Source organism: Cyprinodon tularosa, unplaced genomic scaffold, assembly GCF_016077235.1.
Source record: "Cyprinodon tularosa strain WSP-4 unplaced genomic scaffold, ASM1607723v1 ctg437, whole genome shotgun sequence".
NCBI lineage: Eukaryota > Metazoa > Chordata > Actinopteri > Cyprinodontiformes > Cyprinodontidae > Cyprinodon > Cyprinodon tularosa.
The window spans coordinates 143854-170047 of record NW_024039160.1 but is presented as its reverse complement, the minus strand read 5'-3'; the positions used below and the strand labels follow the sequence as shown (position 1 = coordinate 170047).

Below are 26194 nucleotides of genomic sequence, written 5' to 3'. Positions count from 1 at the left end.
ACAGCCAGGCAGACATTCAAACAGGAACAGACTAGATGAAGCTACTATGACAAGAAAAAGCAGAGATAACATAAAGTTAGGCGATCAACTAAAATATACATCAGAATGGGAGAATAGAGATGGAATGAAACAGAATGATGAAAAGTGGTCCCTATATCCTCCAGCAGCCTAAGCCTATAGCAGCAGAAATATAGAAAACAGGCTAACGTGACTATTTTGGTTAAGATATGAGACTGACTTTATAATCTTTCTATGATAACAACAATTAATTCATGTTATCAATAATATCATTACCTCCACCAAGGAGTTTATATTTTAGGAGAGTTTGTTCGCCTGTCTGTGTGCAGGATAACTTGAAAAGTTCTGAACGGATTTTATGGACATTTATACAAAAGGGTGTTCCTCGTGCCAAAGAATTTGGAAAATTTGGTAATTATCCAAATCATGTGTGAGTTTTAGATATAGTCTGAATTTCGGGCAAAATTTGCTGCTTGGCGGAGGTCTGCACTTTGAGTGTTTTTCTCGATATCATGTTTTAGTGTTTGAAACTGTTCATTTTTAAAACTAAAATAAACAAATTATTCAGGGTTAACTCAATTTCAGATTTTTTTCTCATACTGATGCAAACAGGAAAAATATTTTTCTGTTTGCAGAAAATAAGGACTAAATCTTAAAGTACCATCGTAAAGAATTTCCCTAAATAATCTCTTACAGAATAATATCAGGCCAGACACTGATCAATCAGATTATTTACACATTAAACTGCTGATTGAAGCCATTTAGGATGAACATGTTTACTTTTTCTGATGTTAAACTGTTTGTTACATATATTAAAACATTATAAAAAAATCAGTTCATGCAATAATTCTAAGTCTGCAGGTCAAACTACACAGGAATAAATACTTATGGATGAGTAGGTAAAAATGTTTTTATTTGGTAAAGTAAGGCTCTTATTGGAGCAGTTTCATAAAATTAATACATTTTATGTAAAATATTTGTTTTTTAAATGTTCTGGGTTTTATCTAAAGTTTATTTGCTGTTAGTAATAAATCCAATTAACCTTATTTAATCTTAGATATCAAATACTTGTTCATCTCATATGGCTTTATTTTCAAACGTACATAATTTTTTACCGATTAAGAAATGAATGCCATTTTTGAAAGGTTTATGGTTAAAAGAAGCTTTTCATTCTCAAGACAATTTTTTTCTGTTAATATTCATTTTCAGGAATCTCACTTTCTGCACTCTGAAACAAATTCAAAAGAACTTGAGCAGGGATGATAAAATGATGCTTGCTGCTCAGTGTGGTGTGTCTCCATGTTTCCACCTATCTCTTTCCATCACATAAATCAGAGACTCATACAGCCGTATCTCTTCCTCCTCCCGCTCGCTCCGTCCATCCCCTCTGCCTCACTCCGCTGGCTTTTATTGGGACAGTAGATGGAGAAAACAGAAGCCTCTGCAGAAATCATGCACACAGACAGGGAGCGCTGCCATATGTGGGGGTAAACACATGTTACATTTACAGACTGTCGGGAGGTTGTTTTTTAAAGCATGGTGAGAAAGAGAGGGAGCACATTCACCTGAATGGAAGGTCAAGCGTCAGGTGAGGGTCAAAGTCAGGTCTGTTGAAGCACATTTTCTGGTTCAGTGAGCATCTACCAAACATCCATTAAGACTGTGTATGTTTGTGGGAGGCCTTCTCTGTCATTAATCTGTTTGCATACCCCCAGAAGCTGACTGAGTCGCCGTTAAGATCCAAAAAGTCAAAGAGTTTCCAGGCGGATGGCACAGCGGGGGTCAGTCTGTGTCTGTGTGCTGAAGAACTGGTGTGAGAAGAAGCCTTTCTGAAGGATGCAGGTTCAGATAAAGAGGCCTGGGGTATGCAATCATGTCCCCAAAGTAGGCGGAGAGGAAAATAAACCACTCGCAACAAGATAACAGGCACCGTTTAGTCTGCATGTGGAAGGAGATAGAGGGGAAATGGAGGAGGCGAATGGAAACCAGAGGAGAGTCTGTGAGGAGAGGATATGATATTATGCTTCGATACATGCAGCGCTGGTGTCCATAAAATTTTAACAGAGTCGGGCTGCGGCCATTACTGAAGCTTAACGTTTTCCTGCTGCATCCATATTAAAACCAGCTTCAATGTGCATGGGAAACATCAAACTTGTTCCAAGTTGTAAACTTCTAGCTGTCAATTTGAGGTGAAACCAAATTAATTTGAAGGGTAATTCATCTTCTTCAATATTTGTTTTTATTCAGAGGATGACATTTATAAAGTTAGCAGGCAGATCCCCTAAAGGTGGACTTCCAAATGGGAAAGCTTTGTGTCTATCACCTAATCAGAGCTTAAAATTCAACATGGCTGCTTTAAAAATAGAAATTAATTATATCTGATGGAAAATAAAACAAAACAAAGTTTATCTACATTTAAATGATTTTTAAATTTCATAAAAAAAACTTGAGATTGTATTACAGTTAGCCTGATAACTGAGCAGCTCAGTGGAAAAATCCTACTTGCTTTCAAGCAGCTGAGATTAATTTAATTTCATTCATCTAAGCTCTGCTTTTAGAGCTAAATTCAAAGATCACTCCTGGTTCAAATCGTCTGCTACAGTTTGTGCCGTGCATTTCTCTTTCTGCTCATTGGCTCTTCTTTACGATTGATTTGTTTGCATTTTTCTCATTTTTAGAACCTCTTAAAATGCAGTCCAAGTGCTTCCAGTAATACTTGTGTCCCAGATTAAGAACGATGGGTGGAACCAATGTTTTTTTTTCCCTAAAAGGGCGGCTGCTGGGGTCAAAACGCGCTCTTCCAACAGGAAAGTGAAACCACTTTTATTTAATGATAAAAAATGCAATATGATTTCTTAGACCTTGTTGTTTTAATCTAAATACTCATGGAGGTTTAGATTCATATAGTTAGTAAAGACTTTGTAGATTACAGCAATTTAAAAAGTTTAAAGCTCTAGCCCGTATTTCCTTTTTAGAAATAGAAAAAGATTATTTATTTTATCCTCAGTTCATTCTTAAATATAAAAAGTATAATTTAATCTAAACATACGTGGTACATTGTTACCTTTCCTTGCAGACACTGGCCCCTGCACCCGTTCCTCCTCTATCTTCTTCCATGTGCAGCCTAAATGGGGCCTGTTATCAATACATGTCTAAACAGAAACTCAAAAACAAGAGAAGAAATCATAAAAACTGACAGGACTTAAAACAAGAGTGAAGATAAAGCATTCATTTATTTATTTCTCTCATGTGTCCACAAGTTCAGAGCGAGTCGCAGTCACCGACCTTTATGGTATCGGTCAGAAACAGTAGAAACAATAACGAAAGAATGAACAACACGCAAGCTTAAATCTGACAGATTTTTTTCTTTAAATAAGACACACAGGTTTTATAAACCATCCGAAAAACATGTTTAATTAAAGAAGCCAGCGGCTTTCATGTGCGCATAAAAAAACCTGAAAACCAGTTAGATCTGAAAACATAAATCCAAATCTTCAAGCTTTGTTTCCAACCAGGTGACTTTTTAAAAGACAAAAGAAGTCTCAACAATCACACATCTGATTAAAAATAATAATCTGAACCATGCTAATACTGTCAGTGCCAAACTGAACAAGAACGAGATGAATCTGTCTCCCTGGTGGGAAACAGCTGCTGCAGGTTAAGCATACATCCATACAAACCAATTATTCACAAACTGACAAAAGAAAAGGATTTTTGACACGTCATGAATCAGACCAACAGATATATGATAATACTTTAATGCACACTTTCAAAAGAAACAAGAAAAACATATCTGTATATAACATTTACTTCCTTTATTCTCAGAAACGGTGACCTTTCAGTGAGTTCAGATTTTACCTCTTAACGCTTAAATGGACAGAGTGAAGGACGAGGTTTTAAAGGACGACTAACCTGAACAGAAGATGTTGGTTTTCCAGAAGTTGAGACGTGGTCTATATCTACAGTACATCTGTGTTTGAATAAAGTTTCTACTGCGAGATTCATTGTTGTTCATGAGCAACGACAAATTACAACTTCATGATATCAGTTAGACATATTCCTTTACAGTTTAAACAACGGAAAATCCAACTTACAACTGGAGCACCCTCACATTGCACAGCTGTGTGCACCTCTGGGAAGGATGGGTAGAAAGTCATTATGCAACACTAAAGGTATGCACTGAAAAAAATCTAAACCTAGATAGGTCATTTTTTCTTAAAATAAGTGCATTTGTTCTTGGATTGAGGAGGTAAAAGAGGCATTTTGCCAATGGAACAAGACAATTTACACTTAAAATAAGAAAACACAATTGCATTGTCTTATTTCAAGTGGATAGTATCTAATTATCTTATTTTAAGAGTAAAAATACTCATTCCATTGGCAAACTACCTCATTTACCTACTCAAATTAAGGGTAAATACACTTAATTTAAGAAACTTTTACGTAATTCTAGATCGTTTTTGCAGTGTGGGCGAAGAGTTTTTTTTTATTTTTTATTTTATTACATCTATTAAGAAGGAGAAAAAAATGTAAAAGAATATTAATATTACCTGGAAACAAAATGCAGCAAAATTTTTTTTTTGCTGATATTTTACTTCCTAAATGTGTCTTTAAAACTTTTAGTTAGTTATTAACCTACTTCTTTTTCCATTTGGGTCTAAACATGAAATGAAACGGAGGCGGGTTTCTCTCATCTACTATGAGAGGAAAACATGACATTTTAATAAGGCGTGTTTTAATTTTAAAAATTAACAGATACAATTGTTCATTTTTGCCTTAAATTTTTAGTATTAAAAGAGGCTGATTTTAATGTTTAAAATTAAAGTTAGACTGCAGGGCATCACAAATGCCAGGTAATACTGAAACATTGTAAATCAAAGTGTGGTAGAAAAAATACATTTTAACAGGATAATAAACTCAAACATTTGGGAAATAACCACCGTAAGGACAAATGGGCGACATAGAGAGACAGTGTAAAGATATATGATGCAATATCTCACTGCACCTGCTCTGAGTTTGTGATATAAAGACCATAAGCTCTCGAATGGGCAAAAGAAGGCTGTACAAAGTACTATGAACAGCAGAGCTAAAAATAATTATCCTGCTGTAAAAATGCACTTTTGAAGCTCTTTATCAATCCTTTCCAAGGTGCCTGTAGGCGAAGGAGGTACTGAGGAATTTAAGGACTTTCTAATCAAAACAAAAAAGGCCTAAATGTTAAAAAGAAAAAAAAAACATTATAGCAGCAAATGATGCAAAGAGCAAAAGGCAGCTGAAATAAAAATACTTCAACTAATCAAAAAAATGTGGCAAAAACGTGCAAGTCTAGCATCAGAAACAGCCTGGATCATTTTATGAAGCTTCAGTCTCAGGTTGAAAACGTTTTCCCACAGTGGAACCGCAGTCTGCCAGGACTTATGGTGAGTGGAACAGATGGTCAGGTGCTTTCTTTCTAAGAAGAGTTAGAAAAATATATCTATTCTGATTGAATCTGCCAATTAAGCACTTTAGACTGACCAAGGAACACCATTTCCTTCAGCTGGCAATGGAAATGTATTTTTCTCTCATAAAGTGTACCAAAAGTCTTCGTAAACTAAAGCACAGAGAACATCTCCAACAATGATGATCATTCTGCTTCAGGAAGATTGTGGCAGCTTGCAGGAGATGTTTGATTCTTTTTGTGTGTGCACGCTCAATTTTTCCTTTTTCTTTTTTTAATTTTGCATGCAAATGAGTGTGAACTCAGTCTCACTCTGAGTGTGTGCGTGTGTGTGTGTGCAAAGTCAGCAGCTGTCCTCCAAGGCGTTGACGACTTGTTCCAAAATGTCCGGGCATCGGTCGGCGATCTGCTGCAGGACCTGATTGGCATACTCCTGGAGCTCCGCCCCCTCCCTCTCACACAGTGCTAACTCCGCCTCCAACTAAAAGAAACAAGAAGAAGAACTGATAAGATTTTATTTTATTTACTTTCTTTCCATACCTTTTCATAGCATTTCAACCTTAGCTGGTAAACAACCAGGCAGCCAAAATATTCCAGTTGGTCAACTGGAGGTGAGAATGTTACAAAGTTTTGAAACCAAGAGCAGCAAACGACAAGTTGACCTGGCTTTGGGAGTAAGCAGCTCTTCCATAACTTTGCGCTGCAAGATGGATTGTTTCAAGATTCCTAATAATACGTCCGTCTCGTGACAATCAGTTAGTCCGACCAATGACATGCCAGCAGTGGTTTTTGGGGCGGGAGATGTATGAATGATGATAGTCATGAGCTGCCAGTGAGGGTCCTTAGGCAAGACGCTTCACGCTAATGCCTGCTTTGGGGAGTGGCAACCTAGTGGTTAGGACATGGCTCTTGGAATTCTGAGGTTCTGAGTTTAAGCCCCACTCCCACAGACTGCCACTCTGGGTCCCTAAGAAAGACCTTTAACCCCCACACTGCTTCCCCGGGCGCTGCACGATAGCAGCCCTCTGCTCTTTAAGGGGATGGGTTAAATGCAGAGATTTAATTTTGTTGCTCTGTACGTATGACAGAGTAATGACAATGAAACGCTGGAAAAAAAGTCAGAGAGGCCTTACCGGACATTACAGACAGGACTACGCTGGAGGACTCACCTGTTGATACCGTAATTGACTCGGTTGGACCTAAATTAGCGCCAATTTCTCGTTAAGAAAAGAGAAGCGCTTTGTGCATTTGAAGATGGGATTTGGAAAAAAAGGTTGATTTAACAGCTTACTCCACTAGTTGTGAAAACACGCAAGAAGCTGCAGATGAACCCTACTGTGATCATCCTGTCGATTGGCTGAAATTGTACTACAGAAGGCGGTACTAGCTGCCACGTCACCCAATCAGTTTTAAGCATTGTACTAAATGTCCATCTTTTTTTTAAACACAGATTAAACAGCAGCCATCCCAGATTGATAACGTAGAACTCAACTCAGTTCTACACATCAATCTGATTGTCAGGTTAGCTCTTCCAGGCAGAAAGACACAAAGCATGACTCCTAAGCAGCCACATGCCCTCCATAGAGGGGGTGGGTAGTGACGCACAGGAGCAACAGTTTCAGGCTGAGGAGGCTCTGATGGGGCTGCGGTCTGATCCTGCTCGGTCCAGCTATGGCTCTGAATGTGAAACGCTTCTTAAGAGAACACATAGGTACACTGTCTTTCTGGGCATGTTGAACAAAACCCATTATCCCAGCGCTCTGAACTACCAAAATAGCTGTAGCTGGAAATAGTAAAGGACTTCTGTCTTGTCTGAAGACCCCAAAGCTTTTTAACAACATTTAGCCATTCACACTCTGATATGTTAATTAAGCTACGTTAGCCACAACTGCCCTGGAAAAACACAAGAGGTTCCCATAGACTTTCTTAATTGTCATTTTGACTGATTTTTAAATAATAATAAAGCATTTCTAAACATTTTTATCACAATCCATGTCAAGAACGATTAATCTACCTCAACCATGATGTATATTTATAACTTTTCTCTGCAATTATAAAAAAAAACTCAACATAAAATAATGAAGTTAAGCAATTGCACTAAAACTTACCTGATGTGGCCTGAATGCATCGTCTCAAAATTCCTCCTCTTCTGTATTGACCTAAACTGTGTAATTAAATGCGTCAAGTTGGATTCCTACAAGGCTGTTTTCATTAGTTTTGGGAGTTTTGCCTCAAACAGATCATTATTGCACTTTAGCCACCAAGGGGTCAGGGTGTGAATTTCTATCTGTCAAAATGACAGATGGTTTTGAGATTTTTCAAATCCAAATGGTGGTGGCAGCCTTACGCCATGGGGCTGTTCAGCTGCCAGCGTTGCACAAGTAGATGGAGTAATAAAGAAGATGAAATACTCTTTAAATTCATTTTGTTTTACTCTAAATTGGCAGCTAGAGGTTTGAAATGTGCATAAAACTAGGGCTGGGTATTTTCGCCAAAGTCCTGAATCGATTCGATTTTGATTCATACAGTTCTAAATCGACTAATTTCGATTCAATCTGTTTTTACAATAATGAAAGTGGTTCAACTGTGTTTCGAAATACTGATGTATTTTATTTTTTTCCTGTCATGTAAAAACAAAGTGCAAACTTGTAAATCAGACAGTTTAAACTTGAGATATGAACAAAACGGTCTCAAAAGTGCAAACTTGTTTGTGAAAAGTGAAAAAGTGAAGCCTCACACAAGCAAGCAGATGTGACACAGTGTGGGCACAGCAGACATGGATGAGCTGCATTATCTCCACTGCACAAACCATATCTGCAGCATTGTCTGTAACAACTACAGGGTGTTTGCTTGTCAGCCTCCATTTGTTAATGTCTTCAGTCAAACTAGTGGCTATATTTGCAGCTGTCTGGCTTGAAGTCATCTTGAGAGCATCTTTCCTGCTTATTTGAATGTGAACGTCACAAGCGTGACTATAAAAGTAATCGATCCAAAATCGATTTTTTTACCCAGCCCTAATAATAACCAAAAATGGTAAAAACATGGAAGGTGTTTGGCAAAGGCGATTTAGGGAGACACTATTAGAGACGAGGCTGCCGTTACATCGACTCTGACCACCAACAGAATGCAAGATTGGTGAAGGTGTCTTCGCCAAGGACAGAACAACTGATATGGACAAAGTGGGACCGGTGTTCAGTCAGACCAGCATACCCTGTCAGACCAGCATACCCAGTCAGACCAGCATACCCAGTCAGACCAGCATACCCAGTCAGACCAGCATACCCTGTCAGACCAGCATACCCATAGTCAATGTGCATGCGCAAGATGTTAGATGTCTGGTCCTGTTTATCCCTTTAGCTTTGTACGAAAAATACACTTCAAACTACCTCGACAGGGGTGTATCCTTTTATTCATGTACAAAAAAACAGTTTAAGATTAGATCGCCATACGCTTAAAAAAAAAACAAACACCAAAAAGTTTAACATTTCTTTTTTTTTGTACATGACTAAAGGGATTTATGAGGTAGTTTAAAGTGTATTTTTTGTACACAACTAAAGGGATGAACGGGTATTGACTATGGGTATGCTGGTCTGACAGATTACCAGCAATCCACCAATCAGAGGACACCTACATGCTGAGGCACGACTGGAACTCAGAGGGAACGAGAGAGAAACATCTCAACTTTGGGGGAAGGACCCACGGAGGAACGTAACTCCGTTACTAACGCAGTCATTATGTAATGCTGTACTCCCAACATTAATATGGCTGGGGGGGGGGGGGTAGTTCTTGCTGACAGCAGAGAAATGAGGGTCTCTAGAGGATTAAACAGAGGAGCAGGATGGAGCCAAGTATCGAGAGAGGAGGAGGGCGTCATGGCGTAGGGCAGTAACCTCTGCCTCCAGTCCAATGTAGCCCAGTGGTTAGAGGTTTGCCGTTTGTAACTACTAAGCATGTTTGAAGTCAGACACAAAACAACTACAGACATTTAAACACATGAGTCTGTAATCTGAAAACACCACAGCGAGGCTCTCTCTCTGGAACATTTCTGTAGCAGAGCAACGCTGTTATTTTCTTTGGCCACGGTCGAGCTGAGACGTCAAATCTAACTGGCTTAATGACCGATACATCTGTATCAATAAGAGTGCCGCACAAACAGTCATGTAACACAAGCCTACATTTACCATGGTGTGTGTGTGTGAGGCCTGGGTCAGATACTGGCAAATATCCCCTCATTATATCTGAACCTCTCCACTCTCCTCTCATCCTTTAGCCAGAAAACCTTCGGTGGTTTTATATATAACAGTGGCGTTATTCATGTGTAAAAGTGCTCCAAGCAATAATACTAATGATTAATGAAACCCTCCCTATAAAGGACATGCATATATTGCTTATTATCCATATATTGGGCCGTTTTTATTATTGGAGAGACTGAAATAGTTAACTTTTTTTTTTTTTTACTGAATCTCGGCTCAAACCAGGGGATACAAATTAGGATATCTGAAACCAGTTTTAAACATTTCTATTAAATTCTGGCGGTCTTGGCAGCTTCAGTTTGTGATGCTTGATTCCAAACTGTTGAACTGAATTTGATTACATGATGATCAAAAAATATACAAACTAAAACATATTTATTCGACTAAGCATCTATTTATAGATGCTTAGTCGCTTAGATGCAGCTTCCTTCTAATTAGCAGTTTTCGCTTATTTTCATATCTATTTATCACTAATATTGTTTGCCGACAAAGCAAGTCAGTTTTTACAGAAACAGATTCTTATAAAATAAATATTAGAAAACCATCTAATTTCATCTACTTCAACTGTCAACTTAAATCTTAGAAAAATCTAATTGCAGGAGCTGCAAAGACCTTTAGCTCAGGAGGGAGAATCAACCACAAGTTTCGTACTAATGGAAGAACGTCAAGAAGGTAAGTAGACTGCAAATGGTTGCAGCTCGCCATGATCCCTGCAGGAAACACACCGATCTGGTCAAAGGCGTTAAGAACAGCATCATGCTGAGGGAAAGCTTTGCTTCAGCAGCATGAGGGACGTTTCAAAGAGTTAATGAGGAAATATAAGAGGCCAAATATAGGGAAATGCTAGAAATGACTTTAGACTGGAGGGAAGGTTGAGCTTAGAACGGGACAAGGATTCCTAAGATAGGCTAGTTTAGTCACAAACTAAAAAGCAACAGAAAATCTGTGCAAGGATTTGAAAGGTTAAGTTTCATTCATTCGGACAGAGGTTGAGCTAAATAGGAGGAATGTATGAAAGCTGGTAGAGACATAAAACAAGATATGCAGCTTTAGGAGCTTCATTATTGACCTTTTGCTTTTAGTTTATGCTCCTCCATAAGATGAAATCCAAATAAAAATATATATTTTGGATATATTTACTCAGTTTGCAAATGTTTACTGTGTAAAAGGGACAATGTAAGGAGCAGAACTAAGCAACGCAACATGTAGACAGTGCTGACGGTGTGCCATTTGGGGTTTTTAAAGGGGTTTATGATCCATTTGACCCAAGGAGGAAACTGCTTTTTGTCTTCTCAGTCATGAAACTCCTTTAGGGAAAAGCAATCACTCAAGTAATTGGTGATGGGGTAGTAAATGTCTAAAACAGACCAGCTTATCCATACCCGGCAGCGGTGTCATCATCTGCAATATGAATTTTATCTCCATTGGTGAAATGTGGTGAGGGGGGGTTTCAATGAACACAGATGTGGGGAAAACACAACAATAAAAGAAACGGTTCAGAGAAAATATGCGGGACAGTTTAATGCCATGTTAGAAGAGTAACTCTAGGCCCATTTGGGTGACTACCCCCAATACGCTCCAAACAATCAGTCTGACTCATTCACTCTTTCCAGGTGATGGATATAGGAAACACATGCTTTGAAAATCTACTGTGCACCACCCAAAAACCTCTGAGGAGAAAAAGGAAGATAGATTTTAGGGGCAATTTTGAATTTAAGGGAGAAAACTATGCAGCATTATCAGAGCTTTCAGGAATCTCAACCATATAACAGGCAAGGGAAATTCGATTTGAGGAGGAGCGGGGAGTTTTCAGCACATAGTCCAACTCTTATCAAGGTTATCTGTTACGTGACAGTTTTCACCCAGATTTTTATCATTTTCATCCTTTCATATCAGTTCTTCTAACCCTATCAGGCCACAGAGACCTTTGAGAGTGTTTCGATTGAGGGAAGGCTTTATTTTCCAGCGAACCCCAGTGACATCGCCAGCATCAAATTGACCGTGTTTTTAGGGAATTCAACTTAATAGCTTTGCATTTTAAGCTGCAATCTTTCTGAACAACACGGCAGTAAAGATAAGGGACGATTAAGAAGAGATAATTGGTTTAGTGGAGCTTTTTCACGCGGCCTTGACCCATGTTTGACAAAATCAGTCCAAAATAGGCCAGAAATGGGTTAAAAAGAACAGCTTTAGTACAAACAAATGAACAGGAGAAGAACTATGAACCGATAATTGATTTTTTAATTTTTTTATATCAGGATCAGAAAAGATAAAGATTGCAACACAGAAATAAAGTGTTAGTCCCTTTCTTGATGTTACATTTTCATTATCTTGCTTTTGTTTGATTACAGACTTCTGCTTCATGTGTGAGCTGCAAGACATTTAATTGAACTTAGTCTGTATCAAAAAAAAAAAAGCAATATTCCCCCCTAAGTTTTAGCACTTCTTAATAATTATTTGCCAACCATCAAGCTTGTTCTCTGTTTTGCTGTGTAAATTCTTGCTTGTTTCAAAGGTTTTGTTGTTTTCAAGGTTACATTTAGTCTCTTCCTTAGATACAAATATCTAATAGGTATAGATTAGGGCTGCAACTAACAATTTTTTTCCAAATCCGATTAATCTGTTGATTATTTTTTCGATTAATCGATTCATAATCTGACAGCTAAAGGTTAATTAAAGAAGATTTTTTATTAAATTAAACCAGTTGAAACCAAAACTTTTCCATTTGATGAGTTCTGGGTGGAAAATATTGACAAATAAATAATTTTTTTATCTTACATGCTAAATGTTTATATATTTTTTAACAGTTTTGATATAATTACTTCTCTAAGTGTGTCGCTCCGTCAGCTAAAGGTGTGTTTTAGAGTCTCTAGACTCCAGTAAACGATTAATCCATTAATTGTTTCAGCTCAAGTATAGATGTACACCGGTTAGAGGGATTTAGTTGGTCAATAAGAGATTTTTGCGAGTACTGGTCTAAATTTTTCATTGGAAATATGAATTACGCATTTTATTCTCATTATTAATATCCCTCTAATAGTAAGACTAGATAACTCAATCATTTGACTGATAGTAACTTGATGTTTTTCAATTTCTATGCAGAATATCGACACTATTCTTTATTGAAATCTGGTTTATTGTTAAGCTACTTAGTGGGCTTTGTAATTCCATCCCCCAATGAGAAAGTCCCACTTGAGGCTAAGCAATAAATGCTCCATCTGCGTCTAAATCTAAAGCTCTACTGCAGGAACAGCTTCAGTTTTTATGAATTTGGATGCTCTGTTTTAAATCAAAGTGTGTGGTTGAAAAAAACGGGGCAGATTAATGTAAGGGGAGAGAATGAAGAGGCCAGATTCGTCCTTCCTGACAGAACGTATGATACGGTAGTTTAGCCTTTTTAAAGTGACAGGTGAAGGAGTTCACAGCATGAGGTTAAAGATCCTATTCTGATTGACTGAGAAGGGTCTAAGGAAAGAAGGGAAGATGAAGGTGAAAAGGGTTATGTGTGTCTCTTACACAGAGAGGGTCTGTTTTGCTTTTTTTTACTGCAGCCATTAAAACTCCATTATCATGATTGATCATTATCTGTCTTAGGGGGAGGGGGGCACACACACAAACACTGCAGAAACAGCCTGTGCCCCATGTTCATTCACACACAGGTTATCAGCCCTAGAATGAGGATGACAGCTTAGATGTGTGTGTGCACTGACCTCCTGACACATGTTGCAGGGCTTGAACCTCTTTGCAGAGGAATGCTAATGTTTTCTAAAGACACCATAAGTCAGAAGAGGAAGATAGGAGCATGAACAAACACTCCACAAAGGAGGAAGAAAGGAAAGGAATTACCAATGTATCATCTGACTGTGAAGGACTTAATTACCTTTGGTTTCTCAAAGAGGGATTTAATTTAGAACAACTTAAACCAAATGTCTCTTTCCATCCACTTCACTGCTGTTTTGTTCAACACCCAAACTTTTTAAGGATTGGACTAATTTAACCTTACCTGAGTAGTGAATCTGGTGTCTCCTCAGAGAGAAAAAGTTCACTATGAAACTTTGACTTCATATTTTGTGATAAACCTTTCTTTTAACGTTAAAGGGAAAAGAAAAAAAACTCAAAATTATTTACAAATAGAAATATGGCGAATGTTAAGTTGCAAATGTGTAAAATCCTCTTCAAAATGATATGTCAAACCCTAAATTCCAAATACAACCCTAATTCCAACCTCCTCAGGGTCACTTACTATAGATATTAGCATTGCTTATTAAAGATTTTAAAATGTTTAAGCAGAGCTTTATTCAGAGCAGCAGCAAATAGGCTTATGGTGACTCTGGAGGAGCAGCAGAGATGCAGAGCCAAGGCGGAAAAAACAAATTTAAGTTGTTCACACCATAAATAGGTTGGAGTTGTTCAAAGAAAGTCCCAAGCAGTCCTATTTGCAGAATTAATGTGAGTATTGATGGATATAAAATAAATATAAAATAACCCTGGAGGCCAAACAAGTGGAGTCTGAAAAAGACTTAAGATTAGGGAGAAGGAGGAATACCCCCCCCCCCCCCCCCCCCACACACACACACACACGCACACGCACACACACAGCCCAAATAACTCTTACAGCAAGTGAAACAGTGAAATGGGTCTCGTCATGTTCAGATCAGTCCAGTCAATGGATTTTCAAGGGATTTTCTCTACTGAATCGACTAGCTATACTGCAGAACCCCCACAAAAAACTATGGAAATGCTGCACTTTTCTGCAAGCTGGTGAGACAGTGTAATGAGCTTTTATAAGGAGCCGTATAAACTGCATCAACAATATTCATTAGCCTAGTTTAGTTTGTTTGAATACAGCAACAGATATATTGAGAGGGGCCTTGGAAGAAGCTCAAATAAAGAAAAAAAAAATCAGGTGGTTAAAGATAAAGGGCCTTTTAATTAATGAAAGAAGATACTTTTGTCCTAATGAAATCTGAAACAAAATGAATTAGGGCAACTGTATTAACTAAGACTTTGTTTCTTATTAAAGCAACTGAATGTTCTCTTTAAACCATAATTACACCTAAATAATTATAAGAAAAAACATAGCATTTCCTAAAATCTTGTCTTTGAAAACTCTTTAAATAGGCTCAAACTGCAACAAAGCAAGCATGTTCGTCTTTTAAATATATAGGAAAACAACTATCAAATGCAGAACTCTAAAGTAGAAGCAGTACAGAAGAAAAACACTTAGGCGTAAAGAGAGCAAGGATCAGGAATCTGAAAATGTCTGCAGGGTGTATTTGAACCCATTTCTACTCTATAATGGGGGGAATTATATGATATAAAGCCTAAAGCAAAGTAGAAACACTAAAAAAGTGCCACAGAAATACTATTATGAGCAACAAAACATATAAATAGGCCTCTACAGACTTCAAATCTGCCTGTTTTTCTTCAAACTCTCCTGCTCTTACAGACTACACTGTGTGTAAAATGCTTCAGAAGTTGGCCGTGTGCGCTCCACCAAACCCAAACGTGCCCACATAATGTCCAGCACAGTCGCACTGGAGGCAGCTTGGCTAATAACATAAGCTAACGAGCGGTGGTGGGAACACTGCTTGACGACTTGTGGCTAAAAACTGCTCCTGGAGGAATGGAACACTGCGCTCTTTAACATCTCTGAAGAAAGTGTTTGGTGGGCAAAACAACATAAGTTGGTTATTTTATTTTAATGGGCTATTTAACAAGCTAAACTGGTTTTAGGAACAGATGCATATTTACAAGCTCAGACTTCAAAGGTTTCCACCATCTAACAAATAGGCCACATGGATCTGTAGCTTGCATTACAACAACATGGGGAACAGGACTTACAAGGCATATAAATGAGACTTGGATTGGCCCTCGAGGACCGAGGACACAGGGCTGGACTTACAATATAAACCGCTGAAGAGAGAAAACGAGAACAATCCTGCTGCATTAATTGTGTGCAGTCAAAGCAGATCTATTGAGACAATTTGAAGCATATAAAGAACATTAGTTCAACCTTTGTAAAGCAGATTAAGTTATAAACACCCTGGTTTTGATTTTATTGTAAAAATGTCACCTTTGAAAAGACGAATCATAGAAAAAATAAAAAAAATCAACATTTAAATTATATTATGGCCTTCTTCTTTAGCCTTCTTGGTGTTTGCTTAAATCTTCCTCTCTCCTCTATCATTTCTACTCTGGGCGAAGAGTAGAAATGATACTGACAAAAAAATATATAATTTCTCAGTAGAAACTTTATTTAACCCTTTATAGGGCACTCTGTGAAAGACTTTAAATATCTAAATTAAGTAATTTTCTCTTATAATAAGTGCATTTTTTCTTGAATTGAGCAGGTAAATGAGACACTTTGCAAATGGAATAACAAAATTTAGATTTAAAATAAGGAAAAAAAGTGCAGTCTCCTATTTCAAGTGCATAATATCAAATAATTTGATTTTAAGGATAAAAATGCTTCTTCCACTGGGAGATTTACTTATTTACCTGCTCAAATTAAGGGTGAATACACTTATTTTAAGACATTTTCACAATTTTTTAGATCATTTTTGTAGTGTGATACTGGAATCCAGCACGAGACCTTATTATCTTTGTAACATTAAAAAAATATGGATATTTTGATGGCAAAAATTAGTGTTAATGTATTAATAAGAAACACAAACTTGCCCGAATATATTAAGAAATTCATGAAAAACACTTTATTTTTTATTTTTTATACAACATAACCTTAAATGCATATTAACCCTTTAGCTTTACTTTCTAACTTTTCAATCAGCTTTTTACCCATTTTTCTTGACTTGCTATTCTTTTTTCCAACTTAATTTTCAGCAGGTCATCTATCATTCAAGGGCTCATCTATTTGGTCAAATACCAAAATAAGTTGTACAGCATCTGTAGAATGGCTGTATATAGATATTGTGCTTCTAGATCCATTTCTAAGGGGTATGCAAGTGATCCAAAACGGTAACTTGCCCTATAAAGGGTTAAATGCTTTGCTGGCATTTCCATATGTGGGGGTAGTGATAAGAAGGCAAGTCAAGTTCAATATTGTCCATTTCTGGTCACCAGCTGATTTTTTAGAGCCTTTCTAAGGCTTTCCCAGCTGCTAGCCTTAATGCTCATGATTTTTTTCTGAAATCAGACTATTAAAGGAATAGTACACCCAAAACATGATTAGCCTTCATTTTCTACTCACCCCCATGCTGAACAACACTCTGGAGTACTTTTTTGATATCTCAAATGCATCTGGAGATCTGGGAGGCTTCTTGCTGTCTGCTGACATTCAAATAATGGAGGTCTATGGTGACTGAGACAGAAAGGTCCATAAAAGTCCACAAAAAACGTGTCAATATTCCTCCATACTGCTCGTCCAATGTATTCCAAGTGTCCTGAGTGGGTAGCATCCAGAATTTACTCGAAACGAAGTCATTTAGAATGTTTTTAGAGCATAAACAGTAGTGGATAGGATTTCCTGAAAGCGCGCACATGCACGTTCACGACGCTACGGAAGCCGGCAGATCAAACCAGATGAAAGTGCGCATTCAGCGTCTGCTCTTCCAATAATGCAAGCGTAGAAGAAGAAATGTGCTGTTTACCTGTGCAAAGAAAGAAACAACGAAAGAAAAATAACTGAGGACTTCAGTGTTGAGGAAGAGCATGAGTTCTTTGCCGAGCTGAATGCGCTGGTTTGGTCTGCCGGCTTCCGTAGCGTCGTGAGCGCGCGTGTGCGCGCTTTCAGGAAATCCTATACACTACTGTTTATGCTCTAAAAACATTCTAAATGGCTTCGTTTCGAGTAAATTCTGGATGCTACCCACTCAGGACACTTGGAATACATTGGACGAGCAGTATGGAGGAATATTGACACGTTTTTTGTGGACTTTTATGGACCTTTCTGTCTCGGTCACCATAGACCTCCATTATTCGAATGTCAGCAGACAGCAAGAAGCCTCCCAGATCTCCAGATGCATTTGAGATATCAAAAAAGTACTCCAGAGTGTTGTTCAGCATGGGGGTGAGTAGAAAATGAAGGCTAATCATGTTTTGGGTGTACTATTCCTTTAAGCGTTCAGCATGTGCAGTAGAGGATGCAATGACGTCACACATAGCGAACATGCTGTTTTTATAGTAGTAAACATGGAGGGTAGTGCTGGAGCACATCTTTCATTTCTTTTCCAAATGCAGCCAGTACATTAACAATGCAAACTTCTTAAGGGAAGTTCTGCATCATCATCTATCATGGTTGTTGTTTATCCTTCGTTTTCTGTTAAGCAAAATGCAGAATAATGACCTTTGCCTAATATCAATACCATACAGGCTTGCATTTGAAAAAAAAAAAAAACGGACCTGTGTTGTTCAGGAAAAGATGGGAACGTAGCTTTAATTACTATGTTTTTTGTGTCTTATAAAACCTTACCTTTATTAAAACCCTACCCAGGGCTTCAAAGCCTACACTTTAAATCCATTTTAACAAAGGCCTGCCCCTCCCCCACATATTGTTTACACAGTAAGTCAACTGGCTGCAACCAGGCTATCAAACTTTATTTATGCTTATAGGATAAAAAAAAAAGTTTCAGCTGTTTGGAAATACATGATATAAAAAAAGAGAAAACTTATAGCTTATGGGCCATAATAATCTCATTTAAAAGCCTTTCAAAACTAGTACTGTATTCTGTAGTTTTTTATTTCTGATTTTTTAAAGAAGTTTTTAACTGAAATAACAAAGTTAAAAAAACAAAAAAACATTGTATACATGACATTACTTTAGCAGCAGCAGGACTAAGTGCTGCTTTTGGTCCAATGCCTACAGTGTCTTACAACAATCATGAAGTAAATTGTTCCAGTACGTCTGCAGAGGGCATGAACTTGTTGAGGGAGACATCTGCAACACTTATGCTGAATGAAAGTGTGAAGCTGGACCTCCGCTATGAATAACTCTGTGAGGAGTGCAGGACTTTGGATAAAAAATGGGAACGGCTTGAAGGTGGAAAGCAGCTCTCTGAACGTTTGACTTTGCGTGTAAATGGAAGTCTTTGGCCTTCACCTGTCGCCATGGTCAGCTTGTATTTGCATTACCACCGAACGAGGAAAGAAAGGGAAGCAACCGCAGAAAGGAAAGGCTGCAGCCAAAATGGGACCAGAGAAGAAGATGGAGCAGCCAGAGCGATGGGCAGTGACATTAGGAAAGTCAAGAAGAATGGGAAGAGACAAACAGAAGAGAGAAAGGGATACGCCAAGAGGAAAGTTCAAGGTTGAGGAGAGAAGGACAGAAAAAAAAAAACCTAGGCATGGGAAAAGAGGTCGCCTGGTAAAGCCATTAAGCCCGGATTCAACAAGTCTGAAAACCAGCAGTTTGTCAGTAATGACCAGTGAAGGCCAAAATGTGTGCGTTTGTGATTGTGTGGCTTTGAAATAGGTACTCAGACCTGGTGTGTGTCACTGAGTCCCACAATTTATTCATTTCTTTAATTTTTTTTTAATGTGTATTTGGTTTGTTCACACAAAATAAACACAAATGCCTCAAAGCACACACATGCATTAATCACTTCAGACTTTGTTTTTGGACCAGTTTGGTGTTTGTTTATTTTTGGCAGCAGGAGATAAGCTGATCTATTGTCCTTAAAGTAATGAGACACAGCGTATGGACATGTCTATGTGCACAACAGTCATAATGGTCCTATGTGTCATTATTTGAAGAGAAAACAACCATCCTTGGAGCAGGAAGCAGAGCCTCCAAATGAAAGCCTAGCCTAGACACCCTAAACCACAACTCCGAACAAACAGATGGGACTCAGTTTCTGCTAAACACAAACCTCATTTCTCCTCCTTTTTACTCTTCCCTGCAGTTTAAAGATGTCCTTTACATGTAGGTAATATGTAAAGTAAATATGTGTTAACATAATGTCCAGAAATTAAATCATATAGATATATTCAGCATTGTAATTTTTTTTTTCTATTCCGGGTATTATTTACAACTAAACCGCAGTATATAGTCAATTCTAATGTACAAAACAAGCACTTATGTACACACATCTGCAGTGCTAATTAATTTAGTGGATGTGTGCATCTCAATATTTCAGGTGTAGATTACTAAAGTATTCATACTTTTAATTTAGTTAGAGCCACAAATCTAAGGGCATTAAAATTACAGATAGGATAAATGCAAATGTTTGCCACAGATAACCAGGATGATATTTATAACCGTTGACTTTTCATGCGAGCTGCTAAAGAGGATGTACCTCTTTTTTAACCATGACTGAATGCTTTAATCGCAGCGGATGCTAAAATCCCACTTAAACAGACAGTCATGCACATAGCTGGACTTCCACTTCCATTGTTAGCCATGTATTTACAGTCTGCATTATCAGTGGTGATGTTTAGGTTCCAGCTCTGCCCTGTCCTGTTTTTGTATGTCCTGTCAATCAGATTTCACCCAATCTGTGACCTTAGAGCCAAAGCCTTGCTTTCACACAGACACATTATTGCTCACACATTGTTCCTGCCAGTCCAGGAAGAGGGCATCATTTTACCCTCCGGATATCAGAGGATAAAACTGGAAAAACAATGATTATATACATCGGAAACCAAATATATTACATTCTATATCTGGAACAAAGAAAACAGTTTTCCATGCTTGAATAAATGAGAGTGTAAATACGGACACTGGAAAAAGGGAAAACAAATTAAACAAACAACATCTAAGGTCTTGATATTGTTCTCAACAATTCATCCAATTGGAGATTTAAACAAAACTATTGTTAACAAACTAAAAGAGTTCATATGCATCATTTTCTCCCCTTTATCAATACCTTAAACTGACAGTGATGCATTAATACTATTTAAATTTAAAGAAAGGAACATAGCTGGTTGCCGTTGCTTGTTGGTTTGTAGAGCTCGCATACTATCCTTATTTCCTTCCCCTAAAATTAGAAAAACAATAAGTTTTGGATTCATTTTGCTTAAAAAAATGCAAAAAATCTGCATTTACTTAGAAAATTACCACAAGTTACTTCTAGAAATGTATAGGTATTATTGTATACATACAAATTTATTTTATAAATAATTTCAGACAAGCTTTAATAGAGTCTATAAATATTTTTAAACATCTACAATTCAGACCGTTGCAGTTGCATGTAAATAAATGAGGACATAATCAGCAAGTATATTCATCCAAGCAGTTTAAAAAGTGAACTCCAAATATTATGAATGGTTAATGTCTAAATTAAACAACTTTTATGATTATTGTCAGATTAAACTTACATACTGAAAATAACCTTTAAGCAAGTATTAAATGTTTTTATTATGCTGAAGTTTCTGTATTAAAAAGATTTTTTTATTGGTCCAATCTAAAATAATATTCCTTCCTTCCTTCCCTCCTTCCTTCCTTCCCTCCTTCCCTCCTTCCCTCCTTCCTTCCTTCTTTTTTCATCTTTTTTTCCTTCCTTCCTTCCTTCTTTTTTCATCTTTTTTTCCTTCCTTCCTTCCTTCTTTTTTCATCTTTTTTTCCTTCCTTCCTTCCTTCTTTTTTCATCTTTTTTTCCTTCCTTCCTTCCTTCTTTTTTCATCTTTTTTTCCTTCCTTCCTTCCTTCTTTTTTCATCTTTTTTTCCTTCCTTCCTTCCTTCTTTTTTCATCTTTTTTTCCTTCCTTCCTTCCTTCTTTTTTCATCTTTTTTTCCTTCCTTCCTTCCTTCTTTTTTCATCTTTTTTTCCTTCCTTCCTTCCTTCTTTTTTCATCTTTTTTTCCTTCCTTCCTTCCTTCTTTTTTCATCTTTTTTTCCTTCCTTCCTTCCTTCTTTTTTCATCTTTTTTTCCTTCCTTCCTTCCTTCCTTCCTTCCTTCCTTCCTTCCTTCCTTCCTTCCTTCCTTCCTTCCTTCCTTCCTTCCTTCCTTCCTTCCTTCTTTTTTCATCTTTTTTTCCTTCCTTCTTTTTTCATCTTTTTTTCCTTCCTTCTTTTTTCATCTTTTTTTCCTTCCTTCTTTTTTCATCTTTTTTTCCTTCCTTCCTTCCTTCCTTCCTTCCTTCCTTCCTTCCTTCCTTCCTTCCTTCCTTCCTTCCTTCCTTCCTTCCTTCATTTTATTAAAGCAGCTCTGATAAAGATGTTCTCATATCCTCAGGGAATGGACTCGTAGCTGTATTTGTCCTGTCAGATCTCTGTGCTGCATTTGATTCAGTCGCTCCTGTGGAATCACCGACCAATATCAGTCAACGAATTTGTTAAGGCCTTATGCTGAAGAGTCTAAGAAACTAAGTTTTGTTATAATTGTTTAAAAATCATAATCACCAAAACACTTAAAATCTGTGTTTGAAATGTATAAAGCCACAACGAATCTATATTTGACCTGAATTCCAAATGTCATCTTGAATAATTGAAGTAAATGTTATATTGATATACAAATTTATTAGACATAACTTGACGTTGTGAAAATTATACAAAGACTAGGCTTTGCTAAAGGTTTTAATTTAATCTTAAGTTGAGTTGTAGCTCAAAAAGTTACAACTTACTGGACCAAGAGTTAGTTATAAGGTGACTTTGATCTGTTCTAACAACATCCAACATTTATCTTATTGTATAAAAAAGTTGTAAACCCACAAACCTATTTTCTTTAACATAAAGACGTCCCAGTATAAGACTGACGTCTACATTCTGTAATTTTGTGGCTTTTTTTTTCATTGCAATAACTTGCCGAGTTGTACATACTGGATCAAGAGCCCATTTTTCTGATGTTTCTCCAGTTTGAGCTGGCCAAAAAACACGCACTTACCAACCTGGAACTATTTAAAGTTTAGCTGATAGAGAGTCACACGCTGACATTTCAGCCAGTAACACTTCATTCATTTTTATGGTACCAAAGACACACAAATATACAAGCTGGGGACTTAAATAGACTTACAGTAACACATACTCTAGTGCAAACATCCACCACAAGGTCCAGAGAGCTTCCAAACAGTAAGGCGGCGCAACACCCACATGCATTTGCACGAATAAAAACACAAAAAATACGTTTTTCTTTAACCACCATATTTCAGGCCTTTAATAGGGACAGAAAGAGACTTCCTGAGTTTGTGAGGGAGAGTGGAAAAATTTGCTGCCAGCTCTCTTCAGTGCTCATTAGAGGCGTCATTGAGCCATAAAGCTTCTTATTATTATGACTATGGTAGAGAAAACCGTGCTTTCAGGATAACCTCACCATACAAGACAGAACTTTGTAGTCCAACTGAGACTAAACAGAGAGATGAAGCTAACGCACATTAAGGGAGAAAAAGCATGCTTAGGTTCATTAAGAAAATATGCAAAGGCAAACATTTCCCAGTAAATGTCTAAATGTATGTATGGAGGACCAATCTGTGTGCCTTTACTGCTTTCATGCTTCAGAAAAGTCTGACTAAACAGTAAAGAGTTGCCTTACAGTACGTTACCAGCTTCAACCACATCTGGTGCGATTCTCTAACATCTGCGGTTCAAGAAAATCTCCAGTGAGAGCTTTTTGACATCCGTCACTCACATGTTTGTGCAGAACAAATATGCTTCCGCTTTATCTGATCTATCAATCCACACTGTCCTCACATTACATACGTGGGAAATACCCCCCCCACCAGTTGCGCTGTACAGCTTCATGCAGTTTATATGGTTTGAGTTTGCTCCAAACATTAAAGACTTCTTACAAAAAATGCATGTATTAAAACATTTTTTATCTTTTCTAAAACATCGTTTATCATGTGCTAGGCTGACAGGAGAGCAATGTAAGCGCTTGGAAGCATACATTACATTGGTATGTGATGAAAAAATTTGCCTTTCACAATGAGGTGACATCATGTTTTACAATCAGCTCCAAAAACATGAAGGTGTGCATCCTTCTGGAGGGGAAAATAACCTTCAAATAAAACATCACCTAATGCACTGATCAGGATAATCCAGGAGGGTTCCAGCTAAAATGTTTATTTAACAAGGAACTAAAAAATATATTAGTTGGAGATAAATTATTTAATCAGAATATCTAAGAGAACAGATGTGTAATTGGCTTTAAATCGCCAGTACATGAGGCTGAAAAAATAACCCTGTTTATAGAACTGACTTATATAACCAGGGTATGTCCAATTAAAGAGTCACATCAGCCATCTGGTGTGCTCCAGGATCATCTGCATTCAGATTGCTAAGCCACAGCAGATATTAATGTCTCGGAGTAACTCTGAAGCTGGACAGAAAGAAGCCATCTCGATCTATAATGAAGGTGTTCATATCTGGAGTGATGCTGTTTATGTGTGAGTGGATCATCCAGGAAACTTTACGCATTGGCTCTGTGAAGGGCTGCAACTAAGCTACTATATAAAAGTTGTTTTTTACTATATAAAAAATGCTAAAAATAAACCACTGGACTTTTTTTTTCAAATTTGAAGATGTTTCTCTTCCCATCCAGAAAGCTTTCTCAATTCAAAATGTCTGGAATAGCTTGAGCTCCAGGCTTTATAGAGTAGCTCAACAAAAACCTTGATATGGCTTAGAAAACATGCAAATTGAACCAAAAACAGGTCCACCCCTTTGTAATGGGGACCTGCATGACTGAGAATCTTCAACAGCATACTGGAGTAAATTTAAAGCCAAGAAATAATTCAAAGTCTGCACCTTTTGTCAGCAGAAACAAACAGTAGCTGTCTTTCCATTACAAATATGAACAACTGTCTGCAAATTTAAAACATTTTTTAAACTTGCTGTACTTCCATTTAATAACAAATATGGTTAAAATTGCAAATTAATAGATTTGTTCATGCAAGGAAAACAGAATAGCAGTAGTAGATGTAAAACATACAGACATATCCATATTTCAGCCACGGATCTAGAGGGCGCCTTCATCCCTTCTGGTCTACTTCGTGTTTTTGCAAGGCATTAAGGTCCAGTTGCAGATCATGTGACTCGTGAAATTTTTTTTTTTCAAATTGCAGTTTTGCGAAATAAACAAATTTCAATACAACAGAAAAAAACACCAAGTTTTATTGAAAAACAATCATAATTTGCTCTAGTTGATGGTTAATGGAATCACTGCTAGTAAATCTTTTTAAAGCTCCTGTTCAAAGTTGAACGGCCAATAGGGGTATTTTTCCTTAGTCCTCACCATATAGTAATGTGTGTAGTAAAGGTAGAGATCTCTGTAAGATATTTTGATAAAGTGAAAAAAATTGGATTTATATTTAGTTAGAACTCCACAACCAAACTAAATTCATGTTTTATGGTTTGTTTAAAAAACAAAACCATAAAAAAACAACCCAGGAATATAGAGCACTTTCATTATGATAAAAGGTTCAGAATGAAAATAATGCTGAATCCTGGACTAAACTGTAGACAGTATAGGGAACAAGAACGAGAAACAGAAATTTCCAAAAATTTATGAAATTAGAATTTTTTTTTGCATTGTTCCTGTGGTAAAATAAACTATTAGGAAAAACTGAAGTTAATAACTATAGAATCACAGTTATCATCTCAATTTTGTTAATGCAACATCAGCGACCCTAATGCTACGTTCAGACCGGACGCTGCAATAGCAGCAAAATCGCGTCTGCTGCTTCATTTTTGCTGCTTGTACCAGTTAGTTCTGACGCGCGGCTGAAGCAGCTTTGCTGCTCTGCCTGCGCGGTCCAAAAGTGGCTCTGACGCGCGTTGGGCGGAGCTTCACTATCCTTTCTCTGCCTTGCAGCTATATTTGCTGTGATCAGTGGGAATAAAGTAGTTTTAATATGTTTTTAAGTGAGAAAATACACCTGAAAACTTCCTCAGTGCAGTCAGTTCATCCAGATTACAATCCTGCCTCCCAATATTATTTCTGTCGGAGCCGCTCAGACCCCCACATAACGGCGGTGCGCCGACAGAAGGAATCAATTCATCAGCAGCCTCTGGCGGGTCGCCTCCTCGCGGTTTACCGCGGCTGCTGGTAGGTGTTTTTCATCTAAATATTCCGATCTGCAGGCACCACAATAATAAAAGCGAACATATTCTGCCGGCAGATGTATATATTTTAAGTTAATTATGCGTTAATAAACTGTTTAAGAGGAGTAATCAGAGCGGTCTGTGTCATCAGCGCTGTGTCTCTCTCCCAGCCAGCTCCCAGATCAGCTTCTCTGATTGGTTGACGCGGCGCGTCGAGCAGCAAAAATTCAATTTTTCCATCTCGAGCAGCAACGCGTTTGCGGCGCGTCACGCGCGTCAGATGCTAAAACGCGCCCGACGCGCTGCTTCAGCTGCTCAGACGCGCTGCGCCTGCTGCTCAAAACGCGCCGCGGGACCTTTTGCTGCGCCTTGATGCGCGTCAACCATTGACTTTGCATGTAAACTCGCTGCTTCTGTCGCGCCAGCTGCCCCCGGTGTGAACGCAGCATAAGAGCTTCTTGGCAATAAACATGTCCGGCTACTATATTTCCAAAGACATTTAGTAATACTTGATACTTCTAAACATTAGATACCAAAATCCTTTTATTCC

General features: G+C 37.7%; 1 protein-coding gene across 9 annotated transcripts in view; it reads right to left on the bottom strand.

The window, feature by feature from the left end:
• Positions 1–5727: 5727 nt before the first annotated feature.
• LOC119792970 (ELKS/Rab6-interacting/CAST family member 1-like) overlaps positions 5728–26194 on the bottom strand; it is a 163860-nt gene continuing 143393 nt past the window's right edge. For all 9 annotated transcript variants that reach the window (XM_038299841.1, XM_038299846.1, XM_038299843.1 and 6 more), the window contains one exon: positions 5728–5939. In XM_038299841.1, the coding sequence (XP_038155769.1) occupies positions 5802–5939 (138 nt within the window). In that variant the 3' untranslated portion in view covers positions 5728–5801. The remainder of the gene's footprint in view (positions 5940–26194) is intronic.